This window comes from Hippoglossus stenolepis, chromosome 23, assembly GCF_022539355.2.
Source record: "Hippoglossus stenolepis isolate QCI-W04-F060 chromosome 23, HSTE1.2, whole genome shotgun sequence".
Taxonomy (NCBI): Eukaryota; Metazoa; Chordata; class Actinopteri; order Pleuronectiformes; family Pleuronectidae; genus Hippoglossus; species Hippoglossus stenolepis.
The window spans coordinates 13,263,739-13,282,552 of NC_061505.1; the positions used below are offsets into that span (position 1 = coordinate 13,263,739).

At 41.4% G+C, this 18,814-nt stretch overlaps 1 protein-coding gene across 3 annotated transcripts; it reads right to left on the reverse strand.

Annotated features, from left to right (window-relative positions):
• Positions 1 to 362: 362 nt before the first annotated feature.
• Positions 363 to 18,489, reverse strand: LOC118102788 (equilibrative nucleoside transporter 2). 3 transcript variants are annotated; one of them, XM_035149284.2, is made up of 13 exons: positions 18,304 to 18,489; positions 9,869 to 9,925; positions 9,487 to 9,568; positions 8,499 to 8,644; positions 7,927 to 8,066; positions 7,713 to 7,847; positions 7,403 to 7,500; positions 6,862 to 6,931; positions 5,459 to 5,637; positions 4,931 to 5,033; positions 4,407 to 4,492; positions 2,591 to 2,790; positions 363 to 1,438 (listed from the first exon to the last, which is right to left on the reverse strand). In XM_035149284.2, exons 2-13 carry the CDS (start codon positions 9,898 to 9,900, stop codon positions 1,327 to 1,329), a joined length of 1,383 nt encoding a protein of 460 aa, XP_035005175.1. In that variant the 5' UTR covers positions 9,901 to 9,925; positions 18,304 to 18,489; the 3' UTR covers positions 363 to 1,326. The 3 variants fall into 3 exon arrangements, with proteins under 3 accessions (XP_035005175.1, XP_035005173.1, XP_035005174.1); XM_035149282.2 differs by having other exon boundaries at positions 18,286 to 18,489; XM_035149283.2 differs by having other exon boundaries at positions 18,228 to 18,489.
• Between the last annotated feature and the right edge of the window lie 325 nt (positions 18,490 to 18,814).

Consider the following 18,814-nt stretch of genomic DNA (forward strand, 5'->3'; position numbering starts at 1 on the left):
AGCAACATAAAAAAACCCCAATACTATTGGACATTATGTTGCAAATATAAATATCTACACAAAATTCTACATTTGTTTGTCATTTTCCACAATGACTCCAATATTCACAAATTATTTAATTGTTTGTGTTCTTACTAATAACAAAAGCGTTTAGCTGCCCGGTGTCCTCAGGACGAGCATCAGTTTGAAAAACTCACTTTAAAATAAAACTACATGTTGGAGCCACGACCTGATGTTTTACTCTGTCAGCAGAAGAATGCTGCTCCGCTCACACAACCTGTTCACCTGAAACCTGGAAATACAACCAACCACCACCTGCTGCTGCTGCTGTTTCCTGTCAGTCAGTCGTAACCTGTGATGTCACAGGTTTTATTCAGAGGTTTTTAGGTTCAAATCAAAAAGAAAGGGGGAATTCTTTAAAGTCCTCTGTCCAGTAGATGGCAGCAGTAACCTAAATGCTGAGAGGGACAGGTTTGTGGAGGAGAAGAAAAACTGGCACTGCCACAGGGCCCCATGAGCATAGATGGATTCTGGGGCCCCTGGGAACAAACATGTTTAAAGCCCAGGGGCCTCCTGATCCTTTGGGTCCCTGAGCCTGTCTCCCTTTTGCACTTTCACGTATCCATCCATGTCCATGGTAAATTACATGACATTTAAACAAACAGTTTGTTCTACATCTTCAGCATAGTGCTAGTTCATTATAAAAACAAAACAAAATAATCCTAGAAAGTTCCCATCATCAAAAATAGCTAATGTTTTAAACACAAGGTAGATAGACTCGTAATTATTCAAGCCATCAGTCAAATAACAAGAAGCTATCTCGTATCAAAAGCCAAACAAACGGGGTGTAAACAAAGATCAACTGTGGCAACAAGAACAAAGATGATACATAAATCTTCTTGAGTGCAGCACATGGAAATTCATTTAAATCTGTATCTCTAAGGATTCCCTTTATCTACACATCAGCAGTGTTAAATGCCCTAAACCAATCAAGAGGTCAATCTACACACACAAACTGTAAACCAAATAACGCAGTAACACAATAAAAACAATCCTATGAGAAATTAACAAAGAGGAACTCTTTTCTAACCGTTTTCTATAGGCAACATAATAAGCAGTTATCAGGAATATGCAACATTTCCCTTATTCCTACATCTGAAGGGAATCTTGCCATTTATGACCAAAACCACTTCATGAACTGAGTGCGTGCGTGTTTTATTTTTAAAGTGGGGCCCTCGGTTGTCACGAGCTGACAGATGGAAAAAACGTAATGGTCCAGGAGGGTCAGACTGAGAAACCATTTATCAAATTTTCTCCGGTGTGTGTTTACACCAGCGCTCTCAGGGGGAAGGACAAGCCCGCTCCTAAAGACAGACCCAGGGCCAGAAAGAAGGTCATCAGGGCTCCTGCAGTCTCCGCGTCCTTCAGCTCCACTAACCTGGGGAGGGAGGGGAGGGAGAGGGAGAGGGGAGGGAGGGAGAGGGAGGAGGGAGAGAGAGAGAACGTTCACTTACTGACCACACTTAACCAATTAATAAGTCGCATGATCATTTTCAGAAGACTGCCGAGTCGACACAGTGAGCATTTAGCCACCTTCAGTTTGATTAGTCACAGTGATGTGATATTGTCATGGTGATCGAGGGGTGATTCCACACCAACACACCTTGTTGGTGCGTTCAAGGACCCTCAGAGACTTGGCTGCTGCACAGCATGTTAATTAATTATAAGATATATACATATTTAAGCTTATAATTCTTAAAGGTTTTAATAATATCAGGTACGAGTGATTTAGCAAGAAAGCGTAGACGACTGACAAGGTTTAGGAGTTTCGACTCGTGTCATAAAGGAGACTAGATGGATTGTAAACAAAGTAAAGAGAACAGTATACTGAGTCTTGGCCTGGATATCCACTGTCTACACCAAAAGCCCAAAATGATTGGCTCTTGCCACCAGAGGTTAACAGGGTGGCTTATTGCAAAGCATGAGGTATTTGTTATCAAGGTTTGTGTATTTTATTCAATCATAATTTCAGCTTAATGTGTATGAATACCACACGGTGCTATTTCCTTGGCTACAACCCTTAAACCTATTCTAGATTGGTGTAGACTTTATAGCTTTACACGATATTTGAACTGGTAAGTGTTTTTGTTTCTGTGGATGATCAGTTTCAATACGTGGGCTGTTTTAAAAGAGTTCATCGTGAACCAGTAATATGATTTAAAACTTGTGTTTTATTACTTTCCACAGCTTCATGGCTTGACTGAGTCAAAAGTGATAAATTACATTATAACTAGTTAACTTTTTTAATGTTAGTGTGTATTTTAGATGCAGATTCATATTTAAAACAATCAAAAGCTTGTTGTAATGTTGGTCATTTCTTTCTATTAAAGAAGGTTTAGTAGCTTTTATCTTAGAGCCTAACACAACGAGTTCGAACCGTCCACACCCCTGAACGTGTACCTACGGTCAGCTCATAATCGATCAAATGCCCAGAACTGCAGTAACAGGTGGGATGTTGTTTGCATTGTGGAGTGAGATCTACACCATTAATTATTTTTACTTTATTCAGCATCAGTGGGTGTGTACTCACTGTGGTGCGTAGGACATGGAAAGGCAGACGAAGTAGCCACTGGACAGAGAGAAGAGCGCCATGATGACAACGAAAGCAGCGTCATGGGCGAAGTAGACGGGAAGGAAGGAGCGAGTCTGGACGTTGCAGAGCATCAGCAGAGGGATGAACACCACCCTGGAGATGACCAGCACCGGGAACAGAGGAGACTCTTTACGAGGCTGTAGAGGGGATGACAGGAAAGATGGGTTTGTATAAGGAGGATGGACAGGAACCAGACAGAAAGAAAAAAAAAAAAAATCACAAAGGAATCAGTGGTAGTGTAGATGTGGGCAACAGGAGGGATTTCGACGTGTCGCCGTGGGAGCTGAGATGGGACCGTCTGACACAACAACATAAAAACAACTAAAACGTGCTGCCACTTTCTGGCAAAGTGACAACGACAAGAGAGAGCGAGAGATCCTGTTTAATATGTTGTATTATTGTTCCACTGGAGGACGACTGAGGTCATTTCCAGTCAAGGACAAAGAGGCAGCGCGTCATGTTCTCTCCATCACTCACTGCAACAGTTTCTAATCACTGCTCTCACCTGAATGCTCTGTAAACACAGAACTGGATACAATAGAGGTTGACAGCTGTATGTACTGTGAGACAATACAAATGTATCAGCCATCAGAGATCTGCTGTTTTGAAGCAACGTCGTCTTCCCTTTAATATCTGTCGGAGGAATTAATTCCCAACTATAAAAAAACAAAAGCACATGTAAACATTTTCTAAAATAATAACTTTACTTATGTGGCACCTTAAGAACAGGGTTTATAGTTTACAGTGCTTTGACAGACAGCAGAAAGAGGGGCAATCGCAAAAAGTCATTCACACTAATAAAAACAAATAACAGTATCACACAAAGGCAGTAGATACAAAAAAAGAATCGGACCATAAAAGGAAAGAGACAACATTGCGTTAAAGGAAATAAATACCAATAAAAAGATTAAAAGTGATAAACATATAAATATAAAAAGACAACATCACAGGTAAGTCTGTAAAAATATATATTTTTTTCAAGTAATAGCTTTGTAGAGTGGCCATTTTCAGGTTGTTATAGTATTATATAGTTGCCGTGAATTCATATTATTACTCATGCTTTAACATGTTATATGTATGTTAATGTTGCAGCTGGTTGAGATGGAGCTAATGACATTATTATTTTTGTAATTGTATGTGGAATTTAACAATAGTTTAAGACAATAGTTTATTTTGATATGTTAAGTACAACTAGCAGTCAGATTATTGTAGTGGAATGAAAAGTACAGTCTTTCAGGACTGTTATGACGTAGAATTATAAAGGAGCAGAAAATTGAAACCAGCTGAACTTTGTCCTTGCCTAGTATAAGTTTGCATATGTTTGAATAAGTAAGATAGTGAACATGGCAAACATTATACGTGTTGTGCACCAACATGTTGCATTTAGTCGTCTCTACGATCAGAGTCACAAGCTTGGCTGCACAACTGAGTCTTCACATCACAGTCTGAGTACTTTGATTTGTCAGGTATTCAATTTCCTGGATTATCTATTAAATTATATTATGTCTGTCTTCAAAAAATGATTCAACCTTTGATTTTTTTTTTAAAATACTGTATCTTTATACAAGAGTTGTCTGTGCTGGACATGTGAAGTTTAGTTGGTTAGCTTTTGACAAAGCATCAAAGCAGCAAATAAAGCTAGAAAATAGCAGTCGTCTGGACAAACGTATGCTACAAAGAGAAGTCTGATTATTATAAAACTGAAATTAGTCATGTAATTGATTAAATCTCACCCAAATACATAGATACTCACCCAGCGTATGATGGTGGTGATGGTGCGGCCGAGCCAGTCGTTGATGTTGAACATTAAGAAGCAGCACACTGACATAAAGTAGCGCTCTGGTGAAAGAACAAAGGAGGAATTGACATCAGGCCACAACTTAAAAGAGTATAGAGATTTTCCAAGTGATTGTTACTGTACATCGCTCCATTTATGTTAGACACTGTCTTTTCTCATGAACGTTGAGAGTATTATTATCATGTTGATGTGCTCTGTTGCACTTTCATCCCTCACTTGAGTCTCTCCCTGAGGATTCGGCATTTCATTCTCTTGTTAAACCGGATTTGTTGTAGTTTTTCCTGGTGCTAGTCAAGGGTTAGGAACAGAGGATGTTGCACCTTTATTGTTAAGCCTATAGGGCAAATTATAATTTGTGAATATGGGCAATACATATTCAATTTGATTGATGGATTGATCTTTTGTGTATATAGACGTCCAGTATGTGTATGTTGTTTGCAGCAGGAATCTACCAGAGTTAAACAAAGGCTCAGTCATACCCCATTTTCCTGGGAATGATGTTCTGACATCTGCGGTGACAGCAGGGAAGACAGACAGAGTGACTGTGAACACAAACGTCACACAGAACGCCATCACCCAGATCTGAAAAGCAAAGAAAAGAGAAACAGCTTATACACAGGACTAAATATGCATTTATGTGCTCCTCAGAAGGTCCAATTTCCCCGAGTGGTGAATTTAGTTCCGACTTTGAACCAAGCTTTGAAATGGAAATGTGGAAAAAACATTGTTAACAAAACATGTTGTATTCATTTGTTCAGAGCCTTTTAACAGCAACTTGACACCTCTTTCATTGATTTACATAGTAAAGAAGATCAAGTGATCAAGTGATGAGGTCAGCAACTCTGAGTTGTTAAAAGTTGAGATGGCGTTTACATACATTTTTCTAGTCAGGAAGTCATTTCACGGATTATTCCGACAACATGTGAACACACACATAGTTACTTCATGATGCACTACCATATCTGACACACAGAACAATTGATTGTCGTAGTTTCAATGAGACTTACCTTTTTGAACACCTCTATGACGGAGGCTTTGGCTTGTGTCTTCTCCACCAGCTCCAGTGACAGGAAGGCCTGCTTATTATCTTCCGGGCTGGGGTCCACCTTTGCCTCGGCTTGTTCGCTGCTGCTCACCGAGCCATTAGCATGGCCGTTCAGCTTCCTGTTCTCCACTGTGCTGCTCTCTGCAGTTGAATATGTAAATTCGTCTTAATGCCATCTCAAAATTAAAGTACAAAACCGTACACACAGGGGAGCATTTCTTCTCTGCATGCGCACAGAGCAGTATCTGCGAGCGGAAAGGCATAGTCACAACTAAGCATTTATGCTCCGTGTGCATGGCTGTGTTTCACGCTTGCTACTTCTCAACACCGACAGACAGTTGCTAGCTCAAATGAAATTTTGTGACAGTGGCTGATGCTCCCTTCCTTCGATTGGTCACTTTGAACCCTCCAACTTCTCTGATCATGTAAACCCCCTCAATTTTCTGTGGCAATTGTAAACTTTGTGGATCACATATATCACTGCTGTTGACAAAACAAGCCTATGCACCATATGCAGGCGTGGTTCTTATGTGCGCACATTGTGAGACTAAATAAGTCCATTGTTCTTTTTATCCATACAAAACCTTTACTGTTCAAGGTAAGCTTGGGGGAAAATATGGAATCTGGTTGGCTGCATTATGCGAGTCGGAGCACCTCTTTGGGTTTTTGAGTATTCATCGCTTATGCGGAGTGTGTGTGTGGGACTGTGTGTCAGTGTAACAGGCTCTGTCTTTGTCCGAGCGCTGCTGGGACTCTAATTGGATAAACAGAGGGTCAACTGACTTAATAAGATAATGTTCCACTGAATTGATTTGATTCAAGCAGACTGAAGGACTGAACTGTGAACTGGAAAAGTAAACACACGCTCGCTCACTGTCAAACAAATGTCTTTAAATGACGAATGATGAAATTTAATATAAAATAATCCCAGTGATGTTTTCACTACTGTGTTTCATCTAAATTGTACGAATTGTTGTTTCTTTACCCTCAAATGGGCCCTTTATATATAAGTACTTTATATGTACATCGGGAGTGGGTCCTCTATTTGGAGGCAGCCATGTTTCATACAGTCGTACAAACTGGACAATCTAAACACCTTTTGAGTTTTTATGACAACTGAAGGCTGCCACAGGTTCTCTTTCATGTTTGGAAGGGGAGGGTGAGGTATTCAGCTGCAACATGAAACTTCACAACTAGATGTCATTCTACACGCTGAACCTTTAATGATGTTAATATTGAAGAGCTCACACTTCAAAATTAAGTCAGTAGGTGAAATGAGTGTCGCTTTGAGACAGAATAAATAATTCAGAGAGTCAGCTGAGGGAGTTTGTTTAAGAGTGTGTAGGGTGAGTTTGGCCATCTCACCTTTCAGTAGCTCATCTGTGGCACCTGCCTCATACTTGCTGCTTTTCTTCAGATAATACTGGGCAAACTCCTGCATGGAAACAACAGACAACACAAGTTAGACCTTTGAGCTGAAAAATACACAAACAAAACAGAATACATAGACACAAACGTGAATTATCCTGTTGAGACACAGCACAGGTTTAGAAGGTAATTCCCATTGAAATTAAAATTCACTTTGTCCTGCCATCATTTGGCTTCTGTTTCACTTCCAGGAACCATCACAAAACATTAAAGCTACTGAGGTTTAAACAGCTATTTACACAGTATCAAACTATCTAAAGCAAACTATCTTAAAAAGCTTGGTTATGTATTTTGTATTTACTGATTCATTTCCAACACTGCAATGTTAAAAACATGACAACAGTTGCTTCAGTGCGACTGTGTTAAGTTGTCGTTAACTATTATGTTAATAGCTAACAAAGAGTGGGTTCACAATAGTTTAGTTGCGGTTGAAAGGATTTCGGGTAATGTAGTCATGCAGAGATGGAAGCTGACTGACCAGTCGAGGTAGAAGCAGGTAGCTTAAGAGTGTGATCACTGTTCCCAGGCATGGTGTAAAGAAGTACCCCAACGCTGCTGACTCAGAGTCTGCATCACCTGAGTCACAAAGCACAAAGACATGTGTTAGCCACCAGCTGTTGAAGGGAGAAGCTTATAAAAACGATCAAACTGCTCATAAGGACCAACACGAACAGAGTCCTCTGAGTGTCTTTGAGTTGGGGGTTGGAGTTGTAATTTGACTAGCTCGACATGCGTTTCTAGGCAACTGGGGATTAAGCACAAAGTGGCATTTTGTGTGGGTGGCTCACTGGCTATGGCTAGCAGCATGGCGATGGCGGCGAAGGTCCCGGCAAGGCCCTGTCCGCTCATGAAGACAGTGCTGTACTTCTGAGGCAGCAGACCCACCAGGCCGAACAGACTGCCCTGCAGCACGGCACCGAACGCTGGGGAGAACAAGTGTTGTCACTCAACATTTTTCAACTGTGCGTCACTCTCGACAGGCTTTCACTCACACTGACTTACAGTTGATGAACCAGATGGTAGCCATGGTTACTGAGAAGAAGCGGTCTGCCTCCATGGGCACTTTGACCAGCACTGCTGTGAGGATGAAGAGCAGCAGGATAAAAACGAGGCTTCCTGCGATACGCATCGCCTCCGATATCCTGAAAGAAGAACAGTCGACATCCACATTAGTGGTTTAACCAAGAGCGTGTTGAATTTTACACCAAACTGGAAGAAAACTACACCTGAGTCAGTGTTTAATGCGACAGAGCAAACACCTACTCTCTTATGTAATTATGATTTGAGTGTAAAAATGTTTTTTGTTTCATTAATAAACTGTGGCAGCACAAATTAGAAAATCAGGGGCCACCCCAGTCGAGATTATTAGTGGGAAACACTGAGTAACATATTTGTAAAAGACACTTGGTGAAAGCTAAGACCTTAAATTTATTGTTTAGAAGCAAGATGCATTATTCCAACTGAATATCTTTCTGTTCCTAGATAAACAAAAGTCATAATTTCTTATGAACAGCTTCTGAACACTGCCCATGCCCAGTGATGACATCATCTTTACTTGGAACCCAGTCACTGACCTTTGGTAGAGGACGGAGTTGAGCAGGGTGAACAGCAGCAGGGGCAGCTGGGACAGCAGGGTCATCCAGTTGTTGAAGTAGTACTCTTTCTGGATCACCACTGTGCCGTTGCTCCATTCTGTTGTGTTTAGACGACCTTGGAAATACTACAAACACAGCAGGACAGATATTAGATCACCACTGCCAAATCCTACTTCCACTTAAGGATAAGGATACATGAAATTGGGACTGCATACTACATTAACCAACTATGGAAGATCAGTCATTTTAATATAATCAAGCAGTAAAATATGTTTCATGTTGTTGTTAAGTATACACAAAATAGGTAATGAGTGCAAGGAGTGAGCATAAAGTGTCAAAGACCAAAAAATAATAATCATAATACAACCTATTAGTTGCCATGCTTTATTAGCAGACAGGAAACTAATACTAATTGTTACAGTAGCTTTAGGACAAAATAAAGCTGTCTTTTCTTAAAATCCAGGTGGCCGATTGGAGCATAGATCCAGATACATGTAGTTCTGGCAACACTGAAATAATCGTCGTGAAGAGAGGCTTGGCTCCGTCACATGAACATCTGTGTTTGCGCTTGCCTTCATCCACATGACGGGCTGGGTGGATTTATGGGTCCCCTGCAGGGTATGACAACACCCTAAACCCAGAATGCACAACATGCATGATCACTTAATACCATCTCTGACAAATCCAATCCTTTATGTTCCCTTACATCACATGATGTAGTTTTTTAGACCATTTTCAACCATCCAGCATGTGATTCTTTAAGAAGTTTAAGTGAAGCTCAGGACCAACAATTTCTGAAAAGTCATTATGGAGAAAGGGTTTTTTATGCAGAGGTGATTGAAAAACTGATAAGATATCATCTATGACTGAGTCTAAAACATTTCATGCATAATGTGTCAGAAGTAGATAAATAGACAGACACTTAATTCATCCTGAAGGAAATTTAGGAGAAATATAATGTTTTTACCATTGAAGCAGTCATGAAGAAGTTCCATGGTAACAGTGTTCCCAGGCCCAAAATGAAGAAACTGATTCCCACCAAGCAACCCCTGTGAATAAGAAGTGTTATTTGAAGAAAGGTTTACAGCAGCCAGCTGGACACTGCATTACAGTATCATTCTTAAAGAACAGGCAGCCACTATTAAAAGGGTGTAGGCTTTTTTCAGCTGCTGTATATTACAAATAGGGCTAGAAACCTGTCACAAAAACATCATGAGACCATAGCTGTATGTGCTCTACTGAGTGCAATTCTAGTTTTAATTGTTACACCAGCAACATCATCAGCAACAAAGACAAATTGAGAAGTGATGAGTTTCTTGTTTGAAACTCATCACTCAACTAGTACTCACCGATCCTGAGGAGCATCTGTTCCTTCCTTCATACTGACGTAGGAGGTTCTGGTGAAACTGCGAGGGAAACAGCAGAGAGGAAAGGTTAGCCACATGACCGAGGACAGCTGATTGGACAAATCTAGAACATGAGAATCCACTCCCTGCGCGCGCGCACACACACGCTCAGTTTTTACACTGAGCGCACTTTCATTTCTATTTCATTTCTATTTCATTTCTATTTCTATTGTGGATACTTCCCTAAACATGCCAGTCGACGCTTCCTACAAACAAAAACAGGTTTTCCATTCACTCACCAGTGTTAATTTTGGCAGCTATTTTTGATTTAGTCTTAAGACAAAAATGCATATTAGTTTTAGTCACATTTAGTCATTTTTATCCTTCTTAGTTTTAGTCGACGAAAACTAATTACATTTTAGTCTAGTTTTAGTCACATTTAATAGCCACATTAAACTCCTTTTCTTCCCTTCTCAGGCCCAGGGACCCCCTGTGTTGTGTCTACAACTGCATAATAGTCTAGCTTGCAGTACTTAGGTTGTCCATTAGATATCCCTCCTAGCATAGGTCTATAGGATGTGACGTATGTAGGAGGAAGGGATGAGTTATCTAACACATTAGCAGAACGAGTGAGAGTTGCAAGGCCAAAAGAAGGTCCTTACTAAACAAACAGACAATCCCAGCCGAAGCTCAAAAGGCATCATATGATGTGGCATATTTAATTGCACAGGCAAAAAAGCCACACACAATCGGCGAAACGTTAATTAAACCCGCTGCTGTAGATAAAGTAGCCCGTGATCTGGAATCAGTGCCGCTGTCTAACGGGACTATTGCCCGGCGCATCACCGACATGGCCCAGGATATAAAGTGCCAGCTGGTGGATAGAGTTAAGAAAGGGAAATATGCTTTACAGTTAGATCAGGGGTGTCCAAAGTCCGACCCGCGGGCCAACTGCGGCCCGGGAACCATTTTTTATTGGCCCGCGGCAAATTCTAAAAATATAATGGAATGTGGCCCGCTAGCACTGTCAAACGGAATAAATAAATCATACATTTTTAAAATGTAATTCCTCTTTTCACCACATTGTGGCAGCATCACTTTAATGCTATCTGGCTCTGCTTCCTTGCCGCGCCCCCTTCTCCGCTCATTTCTACCATGGCGACTGCACAGAAAAAGAGGAAAGTTGACACTGAGGGCCGCCGCTTTCAAGAGAGATGGGAATTACAGTACTTTTTCACAGAAAATCGAGGCAATTGTATTTGTCTCATTTGTGAAGAGAAGGTTGCTTTGTTTAAAGATTTCAACGTAAAGAGACACTACCAGACTAAACATGCTAAAAAATATGACAAGCTAACAGGGAGTGACCGCGCTGAAAAAGTGAAGCACCTGCAAGCTGCTCTGGCATCACAACAGAGATTCTTCACACGGGCCTGTGAGTCAAAGGAAAATATCACCAAAGCAAGCTACGAAGTGGCCATGTTAATAGCTAAACATGGCAAATCTTTTACTGAAGGTACATTTATCAAGGACTGTGTCATGAAAATGGTGGAGAACATTTGCCCCGAGAAGAAGCAAGAATTTATGAATGTTTGCCTGGCACGTAACACTGTGGCACGGAGAGTCGAGGACATATCGTCAGATATTCAGAGACAACTGAGGGACAGGGGAGTGACTTTTGATTATTTCTCATTAGCCTGCGATGAAAGCACCGATGCTTCTGACACAGCTCTTGATTTTTTTAAGAGGAGTTGACGACAACATGAACGTAACAGAGGAGCTGCTTGACCTCCAAAGCCTTAAAGACCAAACCAGAGGAACGGATCTATTTGCTTCTCTTTGTTCAGCTGTTGATGATATGAAACTACCGTGGAGTAAAGTTTCTGGGATCATTACCGATGGTGTGCCTGCCATGGCTGGTGAGCGACGTGGATTGTCCACGCTGATCCGCAATAAAGTCAGCGAAGAAGGAGGTAATGCTATAAAACTCCACTGTATAATTCACCAGCAGGCTCTCTGTGCCAAACATCTCAAATGTGATCATGTTATGAAACCAGTTGTAAAGGCAATCAATTCTATTCGCGCTAAAGCTCTACACCACCGACAGTTTCAGCAGTTCTTGCTTGACATCCGAGCTGAATATGGAGATGTAATATATGACAACGATGTGAGGTGGCTAAGTCGGGGGTCCGCAATGCAGAGATTTGTCTCTCTCAGAGAGGAAATTAGAATTTTTTGGGGTGAAAAGGGGCAGCCGATGGAAGAATTGTCCGATCCTGTATGGCTGGCTGATTTGGCTTTTTTGGTTGACATAACGAAGCATCTGAATGGGCTGAATGATAATCTTCAAGGACGAGATGCAGTGGTGAGCCAGCTATACGCTCACGTCAAGGCCTTTAGAACAAAACTGCAACTTTTCCAAAGACACTTGTCCCAAACAGAGCCCTGCACCACGCACTTCACAGCTTTGAAAGAGGTAATTGAAAGTTTCCCACAGGACAACATTGGTGCGCAAATGAAGAGTTATGCAACAGCTATCGCATCTCTTTCTGTGGAATTCAACAAACGCTTTCAGGATTTTGCAGTTATTGAAAAGGACATGTTGCTTTTCTCTTCTCCCTTCTCCGTGGACCCTGATGATGCTCCTCCACAGCTGCAGCTGGAGCTCATTGAACTGCAGTGTGACGATGAGTGGCGCGCCAAACACCTGCAGCTTTCTCTTGTTGACTTCTACGGGCAGCTGGATAAAGGCAGATTTCTAGAAATGCGAACATTTGCTAAGAAAATGCTGAGCTTATTCGGCTCAACATATTTGTGTGAGCAGACATTCTCTGTCATGAACTTAAACAAGAACCGATTGAGGTCAAGACTGAGTGACTCCCACTTACGTGACATTTTACGCATCTCAACCACTGCCCTCAAACCAGACCTGGCCTCTTTAGTGAAATCCAGATCTCAACATCACCCTTCACATTAGTGTCAGCAAGTTATCGGTTTCTTGATCAATCTGAAATTGAGTGCTTTGAACTCCTGTTTAAAATGACCATGAGGCAAAGATTTTTATCTAACTCATGGAAATGTAATGTATTCCATACAGTTCAATGTTATCTGACTCTCCAGATATAAATGTTTTGGGCAATAAAGCGAGCTGCAGCCATTGTCTGCAGTACCTGTCATGTCGTGTCCTTCCCGTCATTGCAGTACACAAGGTACAGCACAGTGAGTCTGTATAGCATACAGAATAACATTACCATTTGAAATATAAAAATAATTGTGACAATTAATTTTTATTTATTTATTGTTCTATAGCAGTGTATATTTGCATGCAACTTTTGTGGATAAAAAACATCAGACGGAACTATTGGCCCCCGGGCATCTTCACTTTATCAAATCTGGCCCTCTTTGCAAAAAGTTTGGACACCCCTGAGTTAGATGAATCCACAGATATATTAAACTCTGCCCAGCTGCTTGTTTTCATCAGATACAGTTTTGACGGAAAATGTAATGCTGTTTTGCTCTATTCTGGTTATATTCTATTTCTTAAATTGCTATAAAATAATATCATGGCTGTAAGGCTGTTGTTCTTTTGTGTTGTATTAATGCCCGTGTTTGCATCGGCCTAATAGTGCGTGTGCGTGGCTGTGCGCAACATTATATACCACATCCAGGGTAGGTGGGGGTCGCCAGTCTCTGGCACCGTTATTTTCGGGGTCGCGGGCTGAAAAGTTTGGGAACCCCTGAGTTAGTCAACCACCAACATTTCTTCTCGTCTCGTCAATGAAAGTTAAAATAGATTTAGTCATAGTTTTTATTTTCAAAGATCCGTTTTCGTCACGTCTTAGTCATGTGAAAAAGGTCGTTAACGAATATTTTTCGTCAGAGTTTTCGTCAACGAAATTAACACTGTCACTCACTACATTAAGTTACAAGCTAGGCTAAAAATAAAGGCCTGTTTATTCCCTGGTGAGACGGTCTCATCTGCATCTCACTGAGACAGTGGTATGTTCTCAAAGCTTGAAGAATATAAGCTCAGTCAAAGTTCACTGCAGTCTAACTAAAAAGCCTGTTTAATGCAGCAGAGCAGAACTAATTACAATGTTCTAGTAAATCATGGACAAGACTAACAATATGTTCTGTTTATTTTACCAACATGTCATGGAAGGATCAAAAATGGAATAGGAAGGGAGTTGCTATGGCTGAGAGACGGCAACAATGTTTGGCTGAATCAAATGCAAGGACATCAGCAGGAGGTAAAACAAAAATAATTAATATCCTTACTGATCTTTGGCAAAAGCCAGTCAAACAACCGGCAGGGTTTGGATGTCTGCGTTTGTAACAAAGACCCACTCAAATTGACACAAAAAACATATCCTGAGTCCACTTAAGGTCGGGGCTGAAAACAGACAGAGTCACAGCCCCCCTTATCAAGAGGAATGTCAGCTGATGTAATCTCACTAAGCCTGATATAAGCCACTTAAAAGGCTGAAGTCAGGACCAGATGATTTAAAGATCCCATACTTAAAGGTACAACATGTAACTTCAGCCACTAGGGGTCTCTCCATCCAAACAATAACAAAAGACATAGTTTATGATGTCGGGAGGCAGCGTGGGATCATGGGAGTTGTTGTCTTCACTACATTTGCAGATGAAAAACTACCTGATGCGACTCAGGCGAAAAAAACATGTTCATGGATGAGTTAATGTATTTAAGTTTTATTATGTTTCACAGCAAATGGCAATGAATAATAGCGACCATAGTCCATAACCATAACAAACAGTTAGGGAGCAAGTTCTAAAAGCTTTGGTGTCTAATGGAAACTAAAGTGGTGGGAAGGAAATCTTGAAAAACTTAATTTTTAAGAGCATTAATGTTACAAATCTTAAAGATAACCTGAAGATTTGTTTGGATTCATTTGTTTAATCAATTTAAATTTCCAACTTTAAGTACCTAATTCAAGTACAATATCTTTTCTACTTCAAAAGGTGCTTTGTCAGTGTCTGACCTGGAGAGACATGTGAGTAAATAAGTAAACAAACTGCACCAAAATGGTTCCCAAACTCGTTGTGACCTCACAAATCCTGCTCGTACATTCACAAATTAGAGATTTGAAGTTTGCTGAAAAAGCTTTCCCCCTGCAGCTAATGAAAGCGAGACCAGCGTATTAGTGACGCTAGTGAAGCTCAAACAACCAGGGGACAGACAAAGCCCATTTTTGGAGGGGGACAATTAGCATTCTAGCCCTTTTCTCCACCTTCTTTATTTCCTGGGTCAATCCACCGCTCCCTCTCTGTCAGCAACTAAATGTACCCGACAGACAGGAGAAGTGGCACCTCCCACATCACTGAGGTACACATGTTAAACGTGAGAAAAATGTGCAAGTCCTGCATGAACACTCGAAGTGGGTCACTACCTGCATAGTTGCCTTCACAGGCAAACACAAATCATTCTTCAGATGTCAGTCCCTTAGAATGCAGCGGCTCTTTAAAAACACACAAACATTACTGCACGGACAATCTCTCCTGTATTAAAATGACTTTTCTTCAGTATATTCAGAAGGTGTGAGAGACAGACACTGGCTTTTCAGCTTGAGGCATTTAAGTGGGAGTGTGCAGAGGAAAAACAGCTGCATAAACACAAGGCTAAAATTATTTGCTCTGGTCCAAGGCACAGAAAAACACTATTGGTGTTCGCCTTTCTATTCACTTAGGAGAAAAACCCTCCTTTGTCCGTTGACGTTCAACTAATGTCAATCTTGCAAATCTTATCTTTCGATATACACATGCACTCACAGTATTTGACTAACACAAGCAGCTATGTTTTCCTCCACAGACAGAAATCAATCTGTCTTCAAAATGTTTTTTATTTGCTGGGCCGGGCAGTTCCACTGATAATATACTCTATATTCACACGGTTAGCCTTAGTACTCAATTTGAATTTTTTTTTTTTTTTAAGTAGCTGTTTACATTATCTTTTAAAATGTGTCCAGTATCAGACTCCAATGTGACAGACGAGCAAGAAGTCACACGCAGCACGCTGTGTACGGAAGTAAACAAGGAGAAGTCAGCAATAAACATGGGAGCCACAGATGTGAGCTTTTACTGTTCAAAGTTTCTCTGATATATGCTTTCAAACACAGACCGGTTACTATACGATCCCTCAAGTTTAACTTGTACAGACTTGTCACCCAAGTACATATGAGGTTAAAACCTCACTGTCCTTCCACTGACTGCAGTTGTCGCAGCTCCGTCGCAGCTGTCTTCTATGTTTGTTGTTGCCAAGTGACTCCCGCCCACTCCTTTGCCTCCAAAAATTGATGAGGAATTTTGATCTAGAGTGACGTCGAAGTCGCAGTGAATTCCGATATGAGTCACACTGTTCTGACTTAGGTACCGTTTAAAAAAATCTGATTTGAAAAAAATCTGATTCCAAGTGATTTGAGCTGTCATTAAACAATCAGATCTGGGTCACATGGGTGGAGGGAGATCAAATCCGGGCCCTCTGGGCTGGGTGAACGTATTCTTACTGTCCTTCCTCTGCTGACATGCAGAGGAACAACACGCAGGCCACAGAAAACAGATTTCATTTCATTTAGCTGACGCTTTTATCCAAAGCGACTTACAATAAGTGCATTCAACCATGAGGGTACAAACCCAGAACAACAAGAATCAAGAAAGTACAATTTCTTCAAGAAAGCCAAACTACAAAGTGCTATAGGTAAGTGCCACTAAATTATTAGTTTAAACTTTTATTTCAACCTTCTTATCTCCGCCAAGAAGGTTTTGCTTCAATCTGGGTTTTCTTTGTCTGCCTGTCTGTTAGTGAGCAGGGGTTTTTGCAAAAAGTTCTACGGTGAAACTTAGTGGGAGGATGTGGTATGGGTCAGGGGAAAACCCATAGAATTTTGGTGCAGATCTGAATCAGGGGGCAGATCCAAGAGTTGTTTTTCACTTCAACGTTTTTCAAAATGTTTAATTATATCTCAGAGTAAATCATAAATAATGACTGATATCTATTGAGAGTGTGTAATTTGTTGCAGATCCACATAAAATCCTGATCTAATGAATTTAAATGTGGTCGGGCCTTGGCAGAGTGAAAAAGTGAAAACTGAATTTTAAGAAATGTAACTCAGGTACCTCCCACTTCTATTAGTCATCTTTAAGATGTGTCTACGCCATGAGTCGGGTCCACCTGTGGTAAATTCGATTAATTGGACATGGCACAAGAAAAGGCGCACACCTGCTCATGTGAGGTGGAGCAACTCAAAGTAAACAACCACGCCATGAGGTTGGAGGAGTTACCGACAGAGCTCAGAGAGAGCATTGTGTCGAGCATGCTCCAGGTAGATTCCATATCGAATTTTAACTGTGTAGCCCATATTTACAAATCCCTCTTTGCTTAATGTACAACATCCTCTGTCCTGTGTATGTTTATCAAGACGTTGCAACATTTCAGACGTGATCAAGAGAAACACGTGGCTCCTGAGTGCTCACAGCAAAGATGTACAAAAACAAAATCATCCAATCTGTTTTCATTTAGTGAGTTAAATGAGGTGATTTAGCACAAGGCTGCAACAGATCAAAATGATCCAATGTCTTCACACACCCACAGTAAACGCTGCTGATTGTGACACTCGCAGGTGAGTTCATCTCTTCGCACAATTGAATTTCAGACATGAAGGCCAACATTTGTAGATTGGGGTTGTGAAAACAAAACACTGAGTAGAAGTGGCAGACACCCGCAAAATAACAATGTTAATGACCCGTCCCTGAGATCACATTAAAAAGAAAACCCTGAGGGAAACACTGACTCAGTGGTTCTGCTTACTGGTGCTTTTGGCTTTCCTGTTATGCTATCTGTAAATGCTTCTGATTCACTGCTGACTCATTAGATTGCCAGTCTTCACAGTGATCCAGCTCAGTGAGCATGTGTTCACACAGCAGCAGCGTCCGTGTAGCTTCATCACCACGAGGAAAAGAGAAATACAGTAAACCGTTACTGATCAGCTCCTTTGTCTGAGTGCTGCAGGTAAACAAACGTATTCTTTGTTAATGGTGTGTTTCACTGTCACATGTGGACACAGGTCGGTGCTAACTGAAATATATAACAGAATAAATTACCATAGTCGTCATGTAAATATAGAGAAGCAGGTAATTCCTAACCAAGTCCACTCGGCTCCATCCTCACATGAGCTACCGACTCACTGGAGGCAAACGGATGCATTAAATAACAAAACAGTGAGAGGAGCCGGAGAAGAGGAGGGGGAAACCAGCGGACCCGAAGCCAGCAGCAGCCCCCTCCTCAACACACGACCACAAACACTGACGTCCCCCCCGACGGAGACACCGCGGCCATATCTGCACGTACCGAGCTAACGTGATGCGGAGCCCGGTGCGGAGCCTGTAAATGGTGGCGAGGGGCTCACCTCGGGTTGAACGCTGACCTTGTTGTCACTGTGTCTTCATAGTGTTTCCGCCGGGAAACCGAGTCTCGTCCACACCGACACAAACCGCCTCCTCTGGAACCTCGTTCACGTCTACACGTGGCGGGAACCTATAGAAATGGCCACGGCCGCGAGCTGCGTCTGTTTAGTCTGCGTGTGTCGTCACCCCCCAACTCTATACACTTCCGGAGTAGTGACACGTTTATACCCGCGAAAACCTTCACGTGTTCGGAGCTAGAGCTCTTGTCAAGAGACAGAACCTCACCTATATATATTTATATATGTATACACATGTATGTATATATATTTATATATGTATACACATGTATGTATATGTACATATATATGCATGTATATGTGTGAATGTATATAAGTATGTGTGTGTCTATTTGTATATGTCTGTATGCAGGCACGTGCATAGAGAGACCCCTAGTGGCGCTCAAGCACCTGCCCTTTTGCCCTGGATGAGAAAAGTGCCCCTTCTGGTGGAGCCTAATTTTTTTCTTCATTC

Coding starts and splice junctions, on each gene's coding strand:
- LOC118102788 (XM_035149284.2), bottom strand. CDS start 9,900: ATGAAGGAAGGAACAGATGCTCCTCAGGATCG. Junction 8,645..9,486: donor TCTTCATGACTGCTTCAATG/GTAAAAACATTA, acceptor CTGTGTTTGTAG/TATTTCCAAGGTCGTCTAAA. Junction 5,034..5,458: donor TCATAGAGGTGTTCAAAAAG/GTAAGTCTCATT, acceptor TTTGCTTTTCAG/ATCTGGGTGATGGCGTTCTG.